General features: G+C 52.4%; 1 protein-coding gene across 3 annotated transcripts in view; it reads left to right on the forward strand.

The window, feature by feature from the left end:
* Window positions 1-20,270, forward strand: part of PDGFRB (platelet derived growth factor receptor beta) — a 34,749-nt gene extending 14,479 nt beyond the window's left edge. For all 3 annotated transcript variants that reach the window (XM_074883595.1, XM_074883593.1, XM_074883596.1), the window contains 22 exons: window positions 271-348; window positions 1,641-1,937; window positions 2,384-2,653; window positions 2,935-3,062; window positions 3,412-3,586; window positions 4,170-4,362; window positions 4,575-4,690; window positions 5,213-5,339; window positions 5,502-5,713; window positions 6,431-6,525; window positions 6,819-6,951; window positions 7,357-7,461; window positions 7,572-7,682; window positions 8,054-8,207; window positions 9,600-9,766; window positions 10,028-10,146; window positions 11,368-11,490; window positions 12,895-13,006; window positions 13,288-13,387; window positions 13,507-13,612; window positions 14,113-14,351; window positions 14,953-20,270. In XM_074883595.1, the coding sequence (XP_074739696.1) occupies window positions 300-348; window positions 1,641-1,937; window positions 2,384-2,653; window positions 2,935-3,062; window positions 3,412-3,586; window positions 4,170-4,362; window positions 4,575-4,690; window positions 5,213-5,339; window positions 5,502-5,713; window positions 6,431-6,525; window positions 6,819-6,951; window positions 7,357-7,461; window positions 7,572-7,682; window positions 8,054-8,207; window positions 9,600-9,766; window positions 10,028-10,146; window positions 11,368-11,490; window positions 12,895-13,006; window positions 13,288-13,387; window positions 13,507-13,612; window positions 14,113-14,351; window positions 14,953-15,103 (3,282 nt within the window). In that variant the 5' untranslated portion in view covers window positions 271-299 and the 3' untranslated portion in view covers window positions 15,104-20,270. The remainder of the gene's footprint in view (window positions 1-270; window positions 349-1,640; window positions 1,938-2,383; window positions 2,654-2,934; window positions 3,063-3,411; window positions 3,587-4,169; window positions 4,363-4,574; window positions 4,691-5,212; window positions 5,340-5,501; window positions 5,714-6,430; window positions 6,526-6,818; window positions 6,952-7,356; window positions 7,462-7,571; window positions 7,683-8,053; window positions 8,208-9,599; window positions 9,767-10,027; window positions 10,147-11,367; window positions 11,491-12,894; window positions 13,007-13,287; window positions 13,388-13,506; window positions 13,613-14,112; window positions 14,352-14,952) is intronic.
* Window positions 20,271-23,029: the final 2,759 nt, after the last annotated feature.

Genomic DNA, 23,029 nt, shown 5'->3' on the forward strand with positions numbered 1-23,029 from the left:
GTTGACACAACTGTTGGAACCTCCAGCAAAATCCCTGTTTACCAGCAGGAGATGCCTTAGAAACAGCTCCTTCTGCAGATCTGGCGTGAGGGGGAACCAATCACCCTGCCAGGAGGGAAAGGCTGAAAACTGGAAAGAGATGGGAGGTTTCTGAGGTGGAGAAGGGAGCCTGGGGCTTGGGTGGGGGCTCAAGGACACCCCTGCCCGGAGTGGCTGAGGGCCTCCTCCTCTGACAGCAGTGCTGCACTCATCCTGCTTTGCTCTTGGCAGGATTCGGCCACCGAGCCACGGAGCTCGCCATGCTGTGCCCCTCTCTGAAGACAACTCTCTGGCTCCTCATCCTCACTGGTGAGTGCTGTGGCTGGGGAGGTGTGTGCAGGATTGGGCCCTGCACTGGGGATGCTGCCCTGGGATGCTCACTCCGGGGCAAGGGGGAGGAAAGGGGCAATGCTGTGGGGAGGCGCAGGGGTGCACAGCACGCTCCAGGCACATCTGTCCCTCCTAATGGCTCAGGTCTTCGGGCTCATGCTGACCCAATCCTAAGGCGGGGTGGATGTAAAGTCCCTGCATGTCCCTGGGGGCTGTCCCCAGCTTCCCTGCCCACCCGTGGGGACACTAGGGAGGAGCACATGTCCCAGCACCACTGGGACATCTGGGAAAAGGTAAAGCAAGGAAGCTGGGAGAGACACGGGAAGCCATTCAGGAAGACCTTACCTGCTCTATTGCTTCCAAAGGATTTCCTGCAAGGTTTTGCTTTCATTCCTTTTTCACTTTCTTGTAAACTGACATTGTTTCAGCCTAGTCTGTGCCCCGTCTGACACTGTCCCTGTGGAGAGGCAGCCAGCAGAGCAGGGTATTGCCTCATCTTCTCCTCTCTCTCTTGCCCACTAAATGCATGGCCTTTCCAAGCTTTTGAAGGTGCATCTGAGACCTACCTCTGCCTTTACAGAGGCAGGCTCATTTTGGGGTCAGCAGTACTGTACTATACTACTATACTGTCAGCTCCCTAGACCATCTGAACCAGCTCATAGTATGCATAAAAGCCAAGAATGTGAGCAAACATGTGGGTGAGGCCAAGGTCACTCCCATTTCCAGCCCCGTCCTCAACAAGGATGCCCCTTGGGCTGGTGTAACAGCATCACAGCATGGCTGCCTTCCAGCATAGTTTCAGCAACTGCCCCAACTCCCTCCCGAGCCAGCTTTCTGCTCCTCACCACCCAATGACACTGCGCAGCACTGGGTAGCACTGAGGCTGCAGCTACTTTGCAGAAAGGTTGGGCAGGGGCAGACGTAGTTAAAGTATAAAATGAGGGGTTCTCCACCCAGCATTGCCACAGACAACACGGGCAACTTTGAACATTGCTAAACCCTGTGATGTCTTATTTTCTCTCCAGTAAGGGTTTCAGGAGGTACAGGGAATGAAGGATGACCCACCAGGGTCTAGGTTGACAGAATATTTCTGAGGAGTGCACATGTTTGTCAGTGGTGGCCATGCCAAGGAGGACAAATCCAGGAAGGTTATTTTTCAGTGTAAAGGCTGACACTACAAACCAAATACACTGGCATGAGGTTGTGTTTCAGCTTGCTTCTCCTTGGATTTCAGAAGAATCCAATTTGGTCTCATCTCCCTCCTCTCCCAGGTATGCTGGAGGTAACATCTGGGGGCAGCGGGCTGCACATCGAACCTGGAGACACTGAGCTTGTCCTCGGCCTCCACAGCACCTTCTCCCTCTTGTGCTATGGAGATGGCATGCTGGTTTGGGAACGGGAGGGTCAACCCCTCACCGCCTCACTGGAGCACAGGGATGGTGTCTTCGTCAGCAATCTCACCCTCAGGAACGTGACGGGCCGTCACACTGGGGAGTACGCGTGCACCTACAGCCCTGACCAGGCTCCAGAGACAGCAGAGAGGAAAGCCCTGTACATCTATGTTCCAGGTAGGGGACAGCATGTCCTTGTCTCTGCATTTACACGGGGTTTAGTAACCAGGAGAAAGAGGGTTTTGAATTATCATTCTGTCTCCAAGCACCTGGCCTCCCAAAATCCTCCTCCTATTGCAGGAGAGCCCTCATGACAAGTCATCTGGCTGTGGCATGTCTCTGGTATGCCAGGTCATGGGAGAGGCCCATGTGTGGTGTGCTGGGACAAGTGGTGGGACAGGCAATGGTGCTAGGCAGCAGTGTCTGGGTCTCTCTCACCCTCCCGTGAGAGGTTTGGCAAACCCATGACATGGCAGCTCTACTTTGCCATGGAGAGTAAGGGAAGAAGCATCCCACCAGTCTGGAGACAGAGCCCTGTGTTGGAGCAGTCCTGGAGGAGCACAGAGCAGCCCTAGTTCAGCTTCAAGCAGCTTTCTGTAACCAGTGTTTCCTCTCTCTCACAGATCCCTCCCTGGTCTTCCTCCCAACAATCACCTCTGAAGAGCTCTTCATCTTCATCACGGGCTACACAGAAGCCGTCATCCCATGCCGTGTGACGAACCCACAGATGCAGGTGACCCTCTATGAGAAAAAGGTGGAGAACCCCATCCCAGCTGCTTATGACCCACAACAGGGATTCAAAGGCTTCTTTGAGGATAAGACCTATTTCTGTCGGACATTTGTGGATGACCAGGAGGTGGATTCAGACACCTTCTATGTCTACAGGATCCAGGGTGAGCTGCCATTGTCTGAGCATACCTGTGCACCTGCCATAGCTGTTCCTTCAGCCCAATGGCAGGGGACAGCAAAGCCCTCCCCATCTTAACAATGTCCCTGATCAATTTAGAGGCTGGATTTATTCCTGCCTCCATTAGAGAATGGGTTCTGCCAAAGTGTCAGCTCTATCCCTCAGGGAAGAGACCTTCCAGTGGAACAGTCCACCCAGGATAAATGGACTGGGTGTCCACTCATCCATTCCTTCATTATTCGTTCCTTTCTTTCACCTTTCCCACAGTCTCATCTGTGAATGTCTCCATCAGCGCAGTGCAGACCATAGTGCGTCAGGGAGAAAACGTTACCCTGATGTGCACCGTGAGCGGCAATGAGCTAGTCAACTTCAACTGGGATTATCCCCGCAAGCAGGTGAGTGCTCCAATCCCACAAGCTCCAGGCAGCAGCTCCAGCCTTTACCCAGATGTCCCATGGCAATCACTCATCAATATTCTAGGCGAAGCTTCATAGGAAGCTTCACCCCATGGCGGAGGCCGTGGGATGTTGCTGCTGTCACACAGAGAGGTTTGATGGGGAGATCCTTGGATTAAGGCTGTCTGTCTCAGTGGCCTCTGATCAGTGTATGTTCCCTGTCCCTGTGGCAGCCAGACTGAGGTCCTCTACCCTCTCTTCCTCCCTCTCTGTGAGCCTGGTTTTGTAGCTCCAGTGGCAGAACATGCTCTTGACTTCTCAGACCATATCTCCTGTCCCTGTTGTGCAGGCGGGGAAGGTTGTGGAGCCAGTGACTGACTTCCTGCCTGGATCCACCCACGAGATCCGCTCCATCCTCATCATCCAGAATGCAGAGCTGGAGGACAGTGGGACCTACGTCTGCAATGTCTCCGAGGGCTACCATGAGAAAACAGACAGGAAAGACATCACAGTCCATGTGATCGGTGTGTTGCTGCCCACACACCCAAAGCCAGCAAACCACGTGGGCGTCCAGGCAGGATGCCCCAGAGTGACGCCCTCTTGTCTCTGCACAGCCTCCAGCTCTCTCCCGTCCCTCACCTCTGCCCTAAGTAACCATGGCCAAAAGCCAACCCTCACCCCATGTCACCGCTGCCCGCTTCTTGGCTTCAAAACACCCCAGATCTCCCACCATGCATTTTGTGACCCTTTAATACACTTGAGGGTATGGGTAGGAGCTCTTCTGCACTGTGCAGTGCCAAAGCAATGTGAGGTCATATTGCCACCTCCCTCCTGCATCTGTTCTTCTTTGAGGGAACCTGCTCCATCTCCCCAAGATAACAACCTTTTCCCCACGTGCTGCCTGCTCCATGAGCTCCTCTGCTCCAGTGCGGCTCTGCACCCGCACTCTCCTCGGACACAAGCCTGAAGCCTTGAGGGATGAATCTGGAACTGCCCCACCACTTCTGGGTGTTCAGAGTGGTTTGGTCCAGATCCATGTTTGTCCAAAAGGCTGGAGAGGGTGTTGTTTCTCTCTCTGACCCCCCTATCCCTCCTGTCCCCTCTCAGAGCATGGCTTTGTGCACTTCCACACCCACCTGCCCAGCACAGTGTATGCCGAGGTCCACAAGAGCCGCACCATCCAGGTGGAGGTGGAAGCATACCCACAACCCAACATTGTGTGGCTGAAGAACAACAAGACATTGACCATGGAGAGCAGCAGCGAGTTCACCATCACCAGCAGGAACCTGTCAGAAACCAGGTGAGGGCCCATCATTCCTCACCAGGGTGTGGGGAGGGGATAATTCACTAAGCAACCTCCAAATTGTTGGTTGGACACGGTTGGTGGTTGAATGCTTTTCTGTGAGTGGATTTCGAGCATGTCTCAGATGGGTGGGAGCTGGCTGCCTCTGAGCATTGTCAGTCTCCAGGTTCCTTCCCACACCCATTACTCTGGGACTGTGTCTCTTCCAGGTACCAGACGGCTCTGGTGCTGGTGCGGGTGAAGCAGGAAGAAGGAGGATTTTACACCATCCGGGCTTCCAATGAGGATGATGAGCAGGAGCTGTCCTTCCATCTGCAGATAAATGGTGAGGATGGGCATGCAGACATGGGGCTGAGGAATGTAGGAGCAGTCTCAGGGGATGGGTCCGTCCTTTGCTGCAGCCCTTATGCCTCTGACTACAGCTCCAGAGAGGTCTTGTTTAAAGGAAGAGCATTCAAGCAAGAAACATGCTCATTTGAAATATCACACTTGGTCTCAGAGCAAGGGGGATGGGGGGAGAGTGCAGATGCCAGCAGCTCGGCCTTCATGCCCTGGTCCAAGGTAGCAGATGCAGAGATGATTGCGCAGGTCTGATGTCCAGGACTTTCCCCCATGTTCACCTGTGCTCTCCAAGCAAGCAAGATGGGGGCAGGTCTCCTCCATAACCCCCTCAAACCTTTCTCTTTTTGCTGTTAGCTTTCAAAAATAAAACATGATTGATGTGATGAGTCCTACCTCACTGTCTCCTCACCCCCAGGCCATGTTAGGGGTACAGTGAAATAACATTCCCCTTCCAGCCTGCACTCAGAAAGGAGCATTAATTCCCGTCACTGTCTCTTGTTTTCAGTGCCAGCCAAAGTAGTGGATCTCAAGGAGAACAGCAGTGCCAGCAGCGGGGAGCAGACTGTAACATGCTCTGCTGAAGGCATGCCCCAGCCGGAGATCAGCTGGTCTACTTGCAGCGACATCAAATGGTAAGCAGAGTGATGGAGCCCATGGGAATGGCTGAAATCCAGTATTTATTAGAACAATAAACTACTATTTTATTGTATTATTCTGGCCCACATGCCTGGGCATCCCGTGGCAGTGCATGGTCCCAACTGCCACTCAGGTGCCTTTATCCTCTCCTGGACCAGGTGCAGCACCAAGGGGCAGCCCACCCGCCTGCTGGGGAATGAGTCCACAGAGATCGGTCTGCAGACCAACGCCACGTACCACACAGAGCTGCAGGTGTACCGCGTGAACAGCACCCTGCACCTGCACAGGGTGGACGAGCCCCTGCTCCTGAGATGCACCGTGCAAAACTTCCTGGGCACGAACTCCCAGGACATCACTCTGGTCCCACATGGTGAGAGCTGAGGGAAGTGTTTGAGCCAGTGGCAGGGCTAGGCTTTTCTCTCCGTGTCTCCAGCCTGGAGGTGCTGGGCGCCAAGACTGTCCTTTGATGACTGCAGTCCTCAGAGGCAGGAAACCTGGGTAGTTCTGCCCAAAACAAAGCCTCCTTTGGGTTGAGCAGGAAAGGCTGCTCTAGGAGGAGTCTGAAACTCTTATGTCCACTGGCCATGGACATCCTCTTCCCACCACTGGCAGGGTCATCCCTCCAGGGAGGGAATGTCTTGTTATTAGCCCGCGGGTCACTAGATGGTGCCACGTACTGGAACATCCATGCACTGAACATCCCAGATATGAGGAAGGATGGTCTAAGCCCAGGCCTGGACCTGCCAGCTCTCCGCCAAGCAAACCAGCCCCTCTAGCTCCTTACACCCTCCCATGATCAAACCTCTCCCAAGGCAGCAAGTCCTTCAACAGGCTGTAACAACCCATCACCCCACTATCCCTGGGGTGCTGGCCCTGCAAGTGCTGGGCAGGTCTGCCCAGGAGGAGAGGGCAGGGACTGCCCCCACCCAGAGGAGAGCTCAGGGTCGAGCAGGAGTGGAACTGTGGCTAGAGGAGGGAAGGGGAAGGGTGCAGGGACCCCTCTGTGTTGCTGTCCCCTCCTTTCCCCAGGGTACTCAGGCCATGCAGAGGTGAAAGATTCTGACTGCTGTCCCTGTTGTCGTTGCAGCCTTGCCGTTCAAGGTGGTCATCATCTCTGTCATCCTGGCCTTGCTGGTCCTCACCGTTATCTCCCTGATCATCTTGATCGTCCTGTGGCAGAAGGTAAAAGAGGAGAGTGTTCCCAGGCTGCCACAGTGGTACCCCTGTGTTAGGGTGGCTGGGAAGAGCAAAGCTGTGAGCTCCTGCTGGCATGGGCTTGATGATGTCCCACCCATGTCAAGGGCCATGGGTCTCCATCAGTCTCTGCATGCGTCTGGCATCTGTAGGTTAGACGGGGAATGAGGCAATGTCTGCAGGGACCAAAGACTCCCTAACAAAGCCCATCCATATCCCCCACTGCCCTCTCTGACCCTCAGCCTCTCAGATCTCTCTTTTCCCTTTGCTCCCCTTTCCAGAAACCTCGTTATGAAATCCGCTGGAAGGTGATTGAGTCAGTCAGCTCTGATGGGCACGAGTACATCTACGTGGATCCCATGCAGCTCCCTTATGACTCCAGCTGGGAGGTGCCCAGGGACAAGCTGGTGTTAGGTAAAGGCTCTGCAGGTCCCACTGATGGACTTCTGGGGTCCTGTCTGTCTGTGGGTGATAGGTTTGGGATCTCCAAAAGAGACCAACCCAGAGAAGGTCCCTGGAGATACGATGTGGTCCTGGGACAGGAGGACCATCTGGGACCCCAGTGGGAGGCCAGCTGTCCCTTTGGCAAGGGTTATTCCTGGCTATCCTTTCTTACAGCTGGCAGCTCCTTCCCCTCCCAGACAGATGTAAACCAGCCTCAGCCACAACATCATAGCTCACAACCACCTCCATGTCCACCAGCATGACTGCAGCAAGACTGCTGTGGTTTCAGACAGGGAACTTGTCTTTCCCAGGCTCCTCTCCTCACCTCTTCTCGAGGACCACTGCCAACTTTGTCACCCCACTGTTTCTTTGCAGGACGCACTCTTGGCTCTGGTGCCTTTGGACGCGTGGTGGAGGCAACAGCCCATGGCCTGAGCCATTCACAATCCACCATGAAAGTGGCAGTCAAAATGCTCAAATGTGAGTTGCCCAAACACCATCCCTTTACTCCCATTCAAAAACTGCAAGGTCGAACAGTGCCCATGCACTCCCTTCCTTACCCTGTTGTTCACACTGGTTGTCCCCAACAGCCACTGCCCGGAGCAGCGAGAAGCAAGCCCTCATGTCCGAGCTGAAGATCATGAGCCACCTGGGACCTCACCTCAACATTGTCAACTTGCTGGGGGCCTGCACCAAAGGAGGTAGCTGAGCCCCAGGTGCCTTGTCTTCTCTCCCTGCAACGCTGGGCTGTGCTGAGGAGAACTGTCCTCAGAGAGAATAATTTCTGTTTTCTGGTTCAGAATGATTCACCCTTCCCCTAGGAAAGTCTTGTGGGGCTCTGAAAGCCTTTCCAACCTGACAGAAACTGAGAAGGCATATTCTGTTAATCCCCACCTCCCTCCTCAAACACAAATTTCAAATTCCAAAAATGTTTGTTACCAGAAAGATGGCTTTCCCTCTGGCCCTGCCTAGATGTCCTGCAATCTGGCATTGTCCCTGTGGGATGAAATTCTCTGCCCCAGGGAGAGAGCAGGGCCAAGGCAGGGCTGACAGGGGTGGTGTCTCCCTCCAGGGCCCATCTATATCATCACCGAGTACTGCCGCTATGGGGACCTGGTGGACTACCTGCACCGCAACAAACACACCTTTCTGCAGTCCTACGGTGAGAAGGCACGGCGAGAGGCAGAGGTGTACGGGAACACCGCCAAGGAGGACCACGTGCAGAGGTACCTGGACAGCAGCACTCACTTTCTCCTAATGCCTACCCCATCCTAGCCCCCATCAATGAGGGAGACTGGTACTGCCAGGAAGGATACCTATATTTCCTCCAGAACAGTAAAATGAACACTGGCCCAGTGCTGGGACACAGCTGGCTGCTCTGCTACCTTGTGAGACCAGCCCATGTGCCAACCAACCACCTCCAAACAGCTTCTGGCAGACGGGGAGTTAGCAGAGGCAATCTGTGTGTCCTGGAGGCTGAGTTTGCTAGCACACACGCCAGCTGCTCCATGCCAGTTGGGAATATTCCCTGTCATCCTTAACTTTATTGGCATAACCATAGCTACGCATTGAGTACAGAGACGAAGGGCTTCCCAGCATGTCTTAACACTCAGAGACCTCAGCTCTGTATTTTCAGGACAGGTTGCATTGCTGCTGAGCCTAAGGGAGAAGTGCTAGAAGGAGTACAGTTGCACAAGAGGTGCTACAAGGAAAGGGAAATGGTCCTTTGTCTGGTTGCCAGCTGTAAGAGATGCAGGCACATCAACGCAGAGAAATGGTCCCATGGGAAGTTAGAAAGCAGCATTTCCTTCCAGCACGCCAAAACAATAGTAAAATAGAGCAGTGTTAGGACATCAGCACAGCTGTCCCCTGCGCTTTCTGCTTGAAGGCAGCTGAGATCCTCCTAAGCACTAAGTGCAGTCTCCCAAGCCCATGGGGACGTGTCCCACAGCTCTGGCCATGCAGCAGGTTTCCCTTACCTAGCACCAGCATGTGGAAGGCCTCAAGGTGCTGCTTCCCAGATGCACTTGTTGCTCACTCAAGGGATGGGTGCTCAAGGGTGCAGATGTTTGCTGATCCAAACTGAGAAGATTTAACTGTGGATAGAGGGTTGTGCCCTGCTCGCCCAGTTCAGCCTTCTCCAGGCCAGTCCTGGCCAGCCTGGGAATGTGCACAGTCAAGGTGGAGGGTTTTGCCTGCCCACACTGGTTTAAGTCTCATGCTCTCCTCCCCTGTGGGTGCCTGTGGAGCTGCGTGGCCCCAGTTCCCCTTCCTGCCTTCCCTGGTGCCGAGCTTGGGTGCTGAGCCAAGCTTGTGCTCTTCCAGGCAAGGTGAGCATGAGAAGTTTCAGCCTGTGGACAAGGACACCTGGACACCTGCAGAGGAATATGGCAGGGCTGTTTAAAGCTAGGCTGAGGACACCTGAGCTGTTAGATGGTTGAAGGAGGTCTCCAGTGCTGTTTGTGCTTCTCTGCATGCATGATGCAGGGCTTCTTTCCCTGCTGTGAGGGATTTTTCAGTGCTGAGGCTGGAATTGCAGTCCCACAAATCATTGTCCCCATGCCCTGCATCTCCTCCTCTCCTCTGGATCTGAACAGCCTCTTTGTTTCCCCCCATAGTCATCTCTCCTTGTCTGTCGAGAGCGATGGGGGCTACATGGACATGAGCAAGGATGATTCCCTAGATTATGTGCCCATGTCTGACATGAAGGGCGAAGTCAAGTATGCTGACATTGAGTCCTCTAACTACGGCACTCCATACGAGCTGGACAGCTATTCCCCATCAGGTAACAGCTCAGCCACGGCGGGAGGGAGAGGTGCTTGCACTTCAGGCGCTGGATGCCTTTGTTGCAGAGGTGGATGGTCCATATTGCAAAGGTGACCTCTGGGACAAGTCCAGCAGTGGTGGCAGATGCCCTCACGATGGGAACTCCTGGCTTTGCTACTTTGTTGTTGGAGGCAGAGCAATTCCCAGTGGGTCCTTCCACTGGTGGGCAGCCCACGAGTGTGCTGAGTAATGCCAACATCCATCTCTGCTTGCCCTCCAGCTCCTGAAAGAACAGACCGGGTGACGCTGATAAATGAGTCTCCACTCCTCAGCTACATGGACTTGGTGGGATTCAGCTTCCAGGTGGCCAATGGGATGGAATTCCTGGCTTCCAAAAATGTGCGTATGCCAGCTGGTCTGTAGTGCCTGCAACAGTGGAGACCAACAATGCTCTGCTGTGTCCTGTGGTCAGCTTCCACTCACTGTCCCTCTGCCCATGCCAACCTCCTCAGGGGAGAAGTGGCAGTGCAATTGAAGAGCTGCTGACCACTTCTCTTTGGAAACATAGCCCTGGGGATCAGCATGACTATATTTGCACGTGACAGCTAACCCTGGCTTAGATTGAGCTTCAGACCTCAAATTCCCTGACTCTGACCTCCTCCCAAGCCATGTGCAGCACAGCTGTGGTGTTATATCATCCCTATTTACCGGGAGGACCAAACAGCAGTAATTTCTCTGTGCTAAAGCACAAGGCACTCTGCAGCAGAGCTACTACTCTCCACGGACACCCCTATTGCACCACATGCTCTGAGCCCCCTCAGGCCTCATCAGAAGTGCTTGTTTAGTGGAAATTAAGCCACCAAAGAGGACTAGGCTCTGGGATTTCCAAAGGTCTGGCTTAGCCCAGGGCAGGCAGTAACATAGTTGGACCATGTGAAACATCACACAGGGCAGGGCTAAGAGAAGGGGTAGGCATGGCATCAATGATGTGCAGAGAGAAATTCCTGGCTCTCTGCCTCCAGCCAGCCAGTCTGATCCCCAAAAGTGCATGGTCAGTGGTCTTGCACAGAGCACAGAAGAGGAGGTCCCAGCTTCCCGCAGCCTCCCACAGTCCCACTTTACAGTGGTGTAGTATCACCGTGCTTGCTAGTAGTGTCTGGCAGAGTCTTGAGAAAACCTTGGGGCTGTTCATATGGAAAACATCCAACATGGTGGCAAACCAGGAGGCATGAGCTAGGCTGGTGTAACTGATATCTTCAGACTGCTGAGCTACATTGTCCAAACAGGAATGGAGATACCCCTCCTTGCCAGCCCACCAGCCCCCTTTCTTGGTCAGGCCCTGGCAATCCCCCCTCTGCTGGGTTGTTCAAATTGCCCTTGCTAGATTTGTATGCCTGTTGCTGTCACAGGGGTAACAGTCCAGGCGAGCAGCAAAAATGCGGTAGCTCTGCAAGTAGCTTTGAGCCATGGTTGTCCCTAGAGGTGGAGAAGATGCCTCAAATGATGTGAGGGGACTCCTGTCCCTACAGCCCCAAAAATGGGCTAGTGCTGGAACTGGGCTGCTTCCTTGGGCTGCCTGGGGGCCCCTTGCAGTGACAGTGCCCTGCTTCCCCCCTGCAGTGTGTTCATCGTGACCTGGCTGCCAGGAACGTCCTCATCTGTGAGGGAAAGCTGGTGAAGATCTGTGACTTTGGCCTGGCAAGGGACATCATGAGGGATTCCAACTATATCTCCAAAGGCAGTGTGAGTACCAGGAGCCATGCAAGCCCCTTCTTCCTGGGGATCTGGGCCTGGCACCCCCTGCATGCTCCCCCTGTGAGTCACCAGTCCATCGTTGTGCCCAGCCGTGGTGACAAGGCAGGACTCCCGGGAGATGGTGCCATCCTGCACCTGATGGCCTCTGCATGTGGAGTAGCAGAATTGCATGCCCATATCTCCAGGCTCTTACGGAAGAACCTGGGCAGCAGCAGCAAAACTAAGGATTGTCCCCTGTGCAGCCCACCACTGGCAGCAGTGCTGCATCCCTGCCCTGCACCGCTCTGAGTCCGGTCCTGAGCTGCAGGCAGGAGGAGTGCAAGGTTAGGCAGCTTGACAGTGCTGCAGTGAGTCACTGGCCACTCTGGGACGAGGTTCACAGACTTCTTCTCTAACCACTAGACCACAGGGTAAGAGGAAGTGTTTTCCTGTGAGCCAGAAAGACATCTCCAATCTTTCGAGGCAGGAGAGGATAAGGATGTAACTGAGCTTCCCCGGAACCTCCCCTGTGGCTTCAACAACAGCATATCCACTCCAGCTCTGGGTCATTTGGGAACATGTAACCCCAAGCAAAGTAGGCCATGTAATTCCCAGAGACACTCAGGCTGGGAGAGCTGAGAGTGGAGCCAGGCCCCTCAAACCACAATCTTTATCTACTCTATGACCTACTTAACTTCTCTTGTGGCCTTTCTCACATTTGCATGGGATGGCAGAGAGGCACTCAGTGCCTGGGCAGGGAGACCCTCCTGCAGAAGGGCTGGGGTTTTCTAAGTCCAGCCTTGGCATAGCTGCTTTTCCTTCCAAAACGGGAAATGAAACTGGGCTCCTTTGCAATCCTTCCTGGAGATTATTTTGGTATTCATTGTGCAAGCGAATTCCAGGAACAGCACAGCCAGTGCTACATACAAGCTGATCAAGTGATGCTCCTTTTGACGTACCACTCTGAGTAAGAGCAGGAAAAAGGTGGATGTGTCCTTCAGCTCTTTTCTGGTCATCCCATAGCTCTCTCCAGCCTGTTATAAGGTTTCCAAAGTCCAGTTAGGCCTGGACTCCCTTCAGTAGTGCTGTGGCCTTCTTGTGCAAGTCAGTGGACACCCCAAGAACTAGGGAACAGAGAAAGCACACCGTGACAGCTCATCACAGTAGACTGTGATGGAAATGGATATAGCACACCCACTCTTTCCTCCTGCCTGCTGGGTTCATCCTTCACAAGGAAAGTGGAAAATGGTCCCTCTAAGAAGTAGCTGACAGCAGATATCAGCAGATGTGTTGGGCTGACAGACAGCTCCGAAGGGTCTTCTCTCCTGCTAAATTGGGTGTCAGGCTCTCTCCTGTTGCAACAGGTGCTGTAGATGTGGCTGACTCTCTTCTTGTTCCATTTTTTCCCCTTAGACATTCTTGCCCCTTAAGTGGATGGCTCCAGAGAGTATCTTCAACAACCTCTACACCACCCTGAGTGATGTGTGGTCCTTTGGGATTCTCCTCTGGGAGATATTCACTCTAGGTAAGTGCCCTGGAGATCATGGTGGTGTCTGTAGGTCTGATAACATGTTAGCAGGATCCTTCCCAAAGACAATAGAAATACATTTCTAATTCCCACGTCCCAACCTTACCAGTCAGATTAGCACTTCATTCCCTGTCTCCTTCTTTCTCATGCTGACGTTGCGATTTGGAAGTGAAATAGTAAAGGTAAAGAAAAAAGGAAACCTTGGTGTGAAATGCATGTTGGCATGGCGGTGGCAGGCAATCCACCAGCCTGATTTCCTGCTCTCCCTTTACACCCAGGGGGGACTCCATACCCTGAACTGCCCATGAATGAACAGTTCTACAACGCCATCAAACGTGGCTATCGGATGTCCAAACCCACCCACGCCTCTGATGAAATGTAAGTGCTGCCCATACACGTTTTCCCTGGGCCTGCGCTACACAAACTACAGATGCATTTCTGCCTCTCTTTTCCCCACCCGCTAACTCACCGGAGTGCTCTCTCTTCCCTCTTGTTAGCTACGATATCATGCAGAAGTGCTGGGAGGAGAAGTTTGAGATCAGACCATCCTTCTCACAGCTGGTGGTGCTTATGGGAAATCTCTTGGTGGATTGCTACAGAAAGGTATGTTTAAAGGACCCTGTGCTGGAGGGACAGGAGAGGGTCGGTGCTCTGTGGAGTATACTGCCTTGGTTAGGGCCCTCAATCAGGGTTTGGACACTAGTGTTTAGTGCTGCTGTGCCAGAAGATTTTGCTGTGACTAAGGCTGCATTAGTTTGAACAGCCAATGAAGGTGGTTTGGGCATCCTGGGACTTTCCTGAGACAACTGGCATCGCCAGACAGGCAGTTGGTGTCTTAGCAACTGTGGAAATCAGAACTGGCAGGAGATCAAAACCTGCCTCCAACTGTTTGGTATTTTGGAGCTGTGGAGTTGTGCTCCTAATGTCTCCCTTAGGAAATGTTAATGATCTGTCTTCAGTGGAGTCAAGGTAGCTGAACCCAGCTAGAAGATGCCAGCCCCTCTAGAAAAAGTCTAGCCAACAGGGAAAGTAAATACAACACAAGTGCATTTTCTCCATTCACAAGACCTTCCTGTTTCTTTGGTAACCTGCCATGAGAGCAGAGGTACCAGCAGGTGGATGAAGAGTTCATGAAGAGTGACCACCCTGCTGTTGTCCGGACAAGACCCACAATCCCTGGGATGAACAATGCCAGACTCACTGCCAGCTCCCCCACCGGCAGCATCCTCTACACAGCCGTGCACCAGAACGGGGGTGAGAATGATTATATCATTCCTCTTCCTGACCCCAAGCCTGAGACAATCTGCGATCTCCCTCAGGAGGCCTCCATCAGTCGGGCCAGGTAAAAACATTACTTCTGAATGTTGTTTCTTCTCCTCACTGCCCAAATCTGAAAGCAGGCGCCTCAAGAGAAAATGGGGATGCTCTGCTGAGGGATAGGCCAGGGGAGGGTTTACCAGGAAAGAAGGAGGACAGTGTCACCCCCCTCTGAGGTGCTGTGACCTTGCATGAGCCCGCAGGGATGGAGATGAACCAGAGGAGCTGGAACGTGAGCTAAGATAGGGTGCCATGTCACATCCCTGTACATCAGCCAGCACAGCTGGGGACAAGTGACCCCGCTCACAAGGAGGAGGGCACACAGGGGCCCCTGGTCTGCAGAACCCAACCACATGTAAGCTGTGTTTGGTGGCTGAATAGAGCCAACTGATATTGTGTGTTCCCCTGTGGAAAGCTGCTCAGATAGAGTGGGGCTGCTGGGAGCTTGACATGCTTCTCAGCTGTTGGGAATCCTCTGTCTCTTTTTTATGCAGCTAAAAGAGAAGTAGGTGTTTTGTCAGCTGATGTCCTTGGTAAAATGTGAACACAAGAAATAGCACTTTTATTGGCAGTCGGTGGACTTGGGACAAGGCACTCATTTCTCTCTCCCTCTTGTCTCCCTTCAGCTCTATGCTGAACGAGGCAAACACATCATCTACAATATCCTGTGACAGCCCTCTGGGCCTCCGGCAGGATGAGGAGCAGGAATCTGACCCACAGCCAGGCTGCCAGGAGCCAACCACAGGACACCAAGAGGTGGAGGAGAGTTTCCTGTAGTCAGAGCTGGGCTGAGTCTGCATCTCCCTACGGAGAGGCCAGCTGGGGGGCTGACCCAGATGTCACAGAGAGCCATGCTTTGCGCTTGTACATTGGGACATTCCCACCTGTCCCAGCATCCCTCCTTCCCTCCCGTCTCCCAAAGCTGGGTGGGGAATTAAAGACTTTTCCCCATTGCCATCCCCTTCCCCTTTACAAAGAGGTGGCTTAGTGCCAGCAACCTTCCAGATCACTGCCACATCCTCCTCAGTGATCAAACCACTGCAGGAGGGAGACATCTCACAGACCAACATCTTCTTTCAAGTGGAAGACGTGGGTTGGATCTCCACAAGAGACACCACTTTCTACATTGCTAGGATGATACTCCAGCCTCTTCCCCCTCCATGGCAATGAGTGTCATCTCCTCTGCACCAGCACTTCTCTGATGGACTCAGCACCAGACACACCGTGGTTCTGTGAAATGCCACTGGGACGGATGATTTGCTTGGAGTCCATTGCTGCAGTGTAGAGAACCTGAAACACCAACCTTCAGCTGCTGGAGATCAAGAGTGCATTGGGTAGATTTTCCTCCAAGCACAGCCAAGTCCTGGCGAGACCAGCCAGTGTCTCAGAAATACTGAATCACCATTTTCCTTTCTTGACAGCTCTTCTACGGTGGATAGAGCGTCACAAGCACTACAGGTACCCATGGCTCCGGGGCACAGCTGTGCACCCACCTAAGGGGCTGTCACACCCTGAACCCTGTTGTGCCCAGCATGGCACCAGGAGCCCCAAGGGCATGCCAGGAACTCAAAATGCTCTCACAGTGACTCTGTTGTAGTAACAAAGAGGGCAGTCCAGTGTTGTTCGTGTCGTCTGTGTGGACACTAAGCTAATTATCCTTCATTGAAGATTTAAAGGGAACAAATATATTAATCCACTAGCCAGGGCCAGTATAAGGAAGCAATATGGCTATTCATTAATCTACTGCCACTAAGCCTAGCTCATCTGCTGGGAAATCATATAACCCTGCCAGCTGCAAAATCTTTGTGCCTTATTTTTGGGACGCAAGGGCTCCCTTTTGATAGACTGTTCACCCAAACACCCTTTCTCAGGATGGGAGGTCTCACCGGTCCCTCCTGAGTCATAGCAAGACTATGGGGAGCAATAAGGATGCCAGAACACCAACCCAGGGACATCTCAAAAGAGAGAGAGGGAGAGGGACTGGGAAGTTATTTGGTCACAGCTGAAGTGTATCTCACACCCTGCCACTTTCTGGGGGCCAGGTGTAGCCACGTGCAGCCTGCCAGGGCTGTGGATGAAGTGTCATGCAGAGCAAGAGGAATCAGAGAGGATTCCCCTCTCTTGGAAAGTATTTTTAAGAATAAAAGGACAGAGACCTTCCTCCTGCTTCTCACCTCCTTCCTCACTTCTCACAGGCAGGCCTGGGACTTCTTGTGCTCTCAGCTGGCACTTGAAGGAGGAGACTCAAAGCAGGAGGAACACCAGGCTTTTGAAATCAGTTGTGAGCCCCACCTCTGCAGAGATGAAAGCTGGACCCCAAAAACTACAGGTCTGACACCATAGCAGGTTTTTTTTCTGAAAGGAGCGCTGTTCGCTGCATGCCCCCCCGCCGACTCCCATTAACCCCTTCATTGCCCTACTCATGCACATCTCTCTGTGCATCCCACAAAATCTGCACAGGCAGGTTTACAAATTCAGAAATTCAAGTAGCATTTTGCTGGACTTCTGCCACCTCAGAGCCACTGAGAATTATTTTTTTCAAAACTTCTTCCAGAAATCCCCAGCAAAACAGCTTCTGTTTTAAGTTGTCTATCGTTGCAATGCTGCCATTTATGCAGCTAAGAGAGGAGTAGGTGTTTTGTGGGCTGATGTCCTTGGTAAAATGTGAACATAAGAAATAGCACTTTTACTGGCAGCCAGTGGAGTATATTTTCAGCCCATGTGGTCAGAGTCCCCACCATCCATAGGAAACTCACTGTGAATGACAACTGTTTTTCCATGCTCTGTTCCTCCTGCTTGTAACGAAGGAGCCATATTCTGTGGCCACAGTTCATTAAATAATCCTAACCGCGGAGAAACAGTAACTTATGAGATCTTTGGGGTCAGACCACTTTATTTTTCTAACATGTAAGGTGCTTGGTAGGATCCATGTCACTGCAACTTGAGCCCATAGGATGGCACATCAGATCATCCTAATAGCCCCTGTCTGCACCAACTCCATTTTTAATTTGTCCTTCTCTATCAAAGGTGCCCAGAAGTACCCAGTACTCCAGGTGAGGTCAAATGTAGACCCCACATAGGGCATTAATAGTTCTGGTCTGTACTGGATTTTACTTGCCTGGTGTAGCTTTGGATAATGTTGACCTTTTCCCAGCCACAACATACTGGCAGTTTGGAGTCATCCTCTGACCAGTCTAAGCACCTACGTCTTTCTACTCTTCCAGCATTTGTAACCAAGATACTCCCCGCTGTTCCAGACATTGGGTCATCAGCACATTTTATTAACAAACTGTTATTTTTGGGCTGGACTGACTAATAAAAATATTAAATTCTTCTAGCATCAGGAGCAACCCTAGAGAGCTACTTTTACTACCTCTGTCCAGCCCAAAGATTTCCCCATCAATTAACCCCTTCTCACCCTCCCTTTGGCCATTTGCTTATTTACTTGACAAATCCCATGCTAAAGTCCATCTTGTTCAGATTAAGTAATAATTAAATTACTAATTTCCCACTATCAAATAGTTTCCACAGTCCTGAAAGAGGAGATCCATTTCTTCTTCCTGCTGGTGGAACTCAGGTACACTTGGATGCCTACTGCATTTTGTCCCTTTTGTAGATTTACTGCAATTATTCTTTGCATCAAAACCTGTTCTGGCTACTGACGGGGTGCTAACCCCACCTCACTCTTCCTTCTTCAAGCAGGTATGCCAGACTCTTTGCAAAATGGTACCATTCTCCACTCCAGAGAGATATGACCAAATATTTATCTTTGGCCCTGTGACTGCAAGGGCCAAGTCTTGCACTTTGTGGTACTTTCCTGTCCTTACTCAACTATTCCCATCACCATTTAGCGATGGCATGCACACCCGCTGCAGCAAGCAGATCTTCTCAGCCTGGGACAGGCTGGCAGCTGGGCAAAACCAACATATTTTGCTAAGTATCCCTGCAACTGTCCTCAAAAAGAGGGCTTGGCAGGGCTGAGGCTTATAGCAGCCCCCAAGACAAGCTCTCTCTGCTTGGGGAGCCAGCTCCAGCCTCCCGCTCCCTCTCTCTCTGCTGCCAATATTCCAGTCCCTGCATGGCCCATCGGGTGAGGGCCAGGAGAAGTGGTCGGCTGTTCTGGGCGCATCAGTTTTGTAGCCATAATTTGTCTGGTGAGACTCTGAAGGGAACCAGTCCCTCTGGGTTCTTAGTTTCAACGATCAGTATTTTTGTTTGGGTGTGTTTTTGTGTTTAGAGGTGGACCCAAACTGAGCCCCCCAAAAAGGGACATATGCCACAGCTTGGGCCCACCTCTAGTGCAATATCTTTTATTTGTAGATTATATTTTACTCTACAGCTGTTACATCGTTATCAGCACCAGTATATGCATAATCCTACTGCCAGTCACTATTTCATACATACCTAACTGTATCCCAGAAAATAATGCGACACTCCGGTGTCTCTTTCCACATTTAAGATGCTTCTCAGACTGATGTGTGCACAGGTTTTAATCCTTTTGTCTTCGATTTGAGCGTGTTATTATTTTTTTAAGCAAGAGTGTCACGTTTAGTGTTTGTTTGTGTTGTGTTAAGAAATCTAGAGCACAGCGGACTTTACTTGTAACTAAATTGTCTCTGTTCACCTGCCAAGGGGACTGTAGTGGAGTCCCACGGGGATGGGAGGCACAAGAGCACTGCAGATGTGCAGCCAGGAGGAAGTCAGCCAGAAGTGAGAAATGGCTCTTCCCCTTCTTCCCAGTCAGGGTTCTGGGCTGGGGGAGAGACAACACCACAGATACAGGGTACTGGGCAGTGGGGTTAGGTTTTGGCTGTGGGGAAACCCAAGATCTGCCTGTGTGAAGCTGGGCAGATCTGCAGAAGGGGATTTCACAGAAGTCTCCTTTTGGGGGCTTTTTCTAAAATGAGATGTCAGCTAATGTGTTAAGGAGGCAAACCCCATGCTCCAATGCACAGGCGTGAGGAAGAGGTCTGGTCGGGCTCAGTGCTTAGCTCAGGTCCCAGGATCAGTGTGGCCAGTTCATAATGCAAACCGCAGGATCTCCCACTCAGACAGGAGAGCAGTGGGCTGCCAAGCCAGGCCCAGGGAGCCCAGACACAGCCTGGCTGCGCTCCCACTTGAAGAACATGCAGGTTGCCCCTTGGCAGCCTTTGCCCCAGGTGTTGCACAGGCAGAGAGCAGCCAGGGCAGCTGCAGGTCCTCACTGGGCACTAGGCAGCTCCTGGGCCATGCACAGGTCCTTTCTGCAACAGATCCCAGCCCTGCCTGGATGCTGAGCATCCAGTGCTGACTAACGGTGAAGGCACCATGTTGTCTGCAGGACTTGCCAAGGGCAGTCCAGGTATTGTTAAAAAAGCAGTTTTCAGGGGCCAGCACATGAGTTGCTGGGATCCCAGCATAATTCCCAGGTTTCATCCGGAGGACTGAAGTCTCTGGGACATGCCAAGATGGATCCAGTTGACTTTGGCAAAGGCAGGGGAACTGCAGCAGTGTAGCTCCAGCAGCACTTTGGAGAGATGGTTCTTGCAGGGGTGGGAGGAGACAGGGAAGCCAGCTCGTGCTGGGAAGCCTTCAGCATCCCATCTTTCCTGTCCTTTCCTCCTTCATGTATTGCACCAGAACTGCAAAGCTTGCCCAAAGCGTGCCCTCTGCCCTGTCTCTCTCCTGCTGTGCTGGCTTGCTGGCATCATGCTGTTACTCTGCAGCATCTCTGAAAAGAAGCAGCCTCCATGCTGTCTGTCTGAAACCATCCTGATGGCAAAGAAAAGAACAGAGTTCAGACTAAGGTACCAAAGAGTTAACATTTTCCTAGGTTTACAGATGTATTTGTAGGATTTGTACTATGTCACATCTATAGCCGTGAGATATTATTTTTATGCTGTAAACTTTTACAAATACGTTTTTAAAGAGAGTTTAAAAATAAAGGTGTTTTTCTTTTTGCAAAGTTCCATCTCTTCCTTTGTTTGCCTGATTTTGGTTGCTCCCACTCAGATGTGGCTGGGAATACAGCTTAACCATGTCGTGGGTGAAGGCAAAGCATGTTAATACGCTGTGCATGACCCCAATACTTAGTGAAAGCCAAGCTGGGAGCCAGGCACAGAGAAGCACAGCAAGGCAACAGCTGAGCTGAGACATGGTAAGGAAAAGGGGCTGCGAACAGGGCAGGATCTGCCCCATCTCTCTGGTAATTGTCCAGCTTGTGGGTTGTGTTGCACTGGGAGGAGATGGGTAGAGGGAAGGACACTGGGAACAATTCTTGCGTGTATCCCCAACGCCTGCGGTTTGGGCCAGCAGCCCTAAACAAGGTCCCATTGCTGGGTCTGTGCTCAGATCAGGGTAGGGATGCGGGAGATGGCAGACTGAACAGTGCTGGGCTGAAGAAGATGGGAGAATCACAGCACTGTTGATTTTTTCACATAGTTTAATAGCTCAGGGTGATGGGAGAGACTGGAGGTAGCAATGGGGCAGGGCAGCAACACAGCCACACTGCAGTGCACGGGGCTCTCCACGTCCAGCTCTCCTCTGAGCTGGGCTCTCCTCCCCTCCCTTTGGGATGAGGACTTCACTAATACCCTTTAAAGATGAAAGCCCAAAATATTGGCTCGCCACACTGCCACTCCCTCAGGTCCACATGTCCCCCTGCTTTCTTCTTGCTCCCCTCACCTTTCCTCAGTCACCTCTCCAGAAGTGCTGGGCTCCCGCAGCCCCATGAGAGACAGGCACCTCCTGAGTCCAGCCCAAAGTCGTCTCATCTCCCTGGCTCTAGTGAAACTTCTCCTCCCCAAAATGACCCGAGGCTGCTGAACGGAGCTGTTAACAGCCAGCTCTGAGCCACATGCTTGGAAAGCCTGGGGTTGCTGTGAAGAGGGGATTTTTGAACTGAGGTTCAAATATATTGATGTTGACCCTGTTTTTCGGCTGCATGATGCAGCCCCAGTGCAAGTCCCCGCTGGCAGCACTTGTGCCTCTCTCAGGCACCAGCTGCAGCAGGAGACAGGTCCAAGTACCAGCAAGGCTCCCCTTTCCAGCACAGCCTGTCCTGGGCTCCTGTCTTTGCTCAGTTTGCCAGAGAGGAGGTTTGCAGGCTCCCTGACCAGCTCAGGCTGCTTCTCCCTAGATATGCTCTGAGTCACCTGGCATGGCTCAGCCACCACAGGCAGACAGGGCATTTTTCTCCAGGAGCTGAATCAGCAGGGAAAAAAAATCACCTCGTCTCCAGAGAGGCTGCAGCAAAGGCTTGGGGGAAAGCAGGGAGGGGGAATTGGTAGACCTCAGCCCTGAGCCCAGCTGGCTTCCACTGCCCAATCCCTGCCTGGCAGGTCTCTTGCATGTTGGGATGCACTGAGGAGGGGTCATGGGGCTGGGAATGAGCAGGCAGACATGGGGACTCCCAGCAGGGCATTTTCCCCACCCCAAAACAAGTTTCCTCTCCAGTGATGAAACAGGCACCTCATGGAAGAGCTCAGAGAAACAGAGAAACTCAGACTGCAGAGACAAACCCTGGCCTGCTGCAACCAGGGTTTTTAGCTGTTTGGGTACCAACAGCTCACTCAGGACATGGGGGTTTCACATGTGTCCGCAGACTGCTGCAGGGCGGTTCAGACAGGCGTGACACCATGGCCAGCTGTACTCAGTGGCAGGGGTCCTGTAGGGCTGGAATGGCCTAGTCCTGCTCTCAGGCTGGGAAACCAGCCTGAGCTCCCAATGCTCCCAGCCAGGACTCACAGCAGCCTCCACTCTTCCCTCCACAGCCAGTCTGCGGCCAGACAGGCACTGAGCAAGTCGCATGCCATCTCCCAACACGCCTTCCTGGCCATCGGGGCCTCCACAGACATCCCTGGGCTTCAAGTGACTCAAAGTAAAGCTGAAGCTCCTCTGAGAGCATCCCTGCCCCTTGCTCAGAGCTGCTTGGACATATGAGCCCCAGCAGCTCTCCTGTGACTGAGCTGCTGCTTGCAACCACAGGACTTGGGGTGCAGCCTATAGGCAGGAAGAGATGGCCACCAATGAGGGAGGAACTCCAGCAGACAGATTGTCCCACTGAGCATCCCCAGGTATGCCCAGCCCAGCTTGGGGACCTGTGTGTACAGGCTGTGACTTGTCACCTGTGGACCACTGCCATGACAGATGCTCTGCAAGGGGCCTCCTCAAAGAGAAGAAGGGAGGCTGAGAGATTGTTTCCCTTCTTTGTATTAAACCTGTCTGGTTTAATACTTGATCACACTGGTGAGTCAGTTCTCTCTGAGCTGGCATTTGTTCCTGGAAAAAAAACAAAAAAACAAACCTTAAAAAGAAGAAGGAGGGAAACAAACATCCTTTAAAAAGCCCCTTTGGCTCAAAAGGAGGAAAGAATAATCAGGCAGATGTCTCCTGTGGCCCAGACACTCAACAGCCCCCCAGCTCTGGGCAGGACCCCCCAGTGTACAACACCGCCTCTACTTTGTGTTCTTCTTCCTCGCATCCTGCCAGGAAAAACTGCTGAGAGGAAATCTTCTCTGGCCAAAAGCTGCCTTTCCTTTTCTCTGGACTCCCTCATGCTCTCCAGCCATCCTTCTGGCCAAAACCAAGAGATGTCTCCATGTTCCCATGACTCTTAGTCATCTGCAGCACAGTCAGCCATGCTCTCATGTCTTGGCCCCAAGGCCTTGTCTTGCTGGTACCTTGCTAATTATCCCCTTTGGAGAAGGCCATTCTCCTCCAGTT

This window comes from Strix uralensis, chromosome 14 (genome assembly GCF_047716275.1).
Source record: "Strix uralensis isolate ZFMK-TIS-50842 chromosome 14, bStrUra1, whole genome shotgun sequence".
Taxonomy (NCBI): Eukaryota; Metazoa; Chordata; class Aves; order Strigiformes; family Strigidae; genus Strix; species Strix uralensis.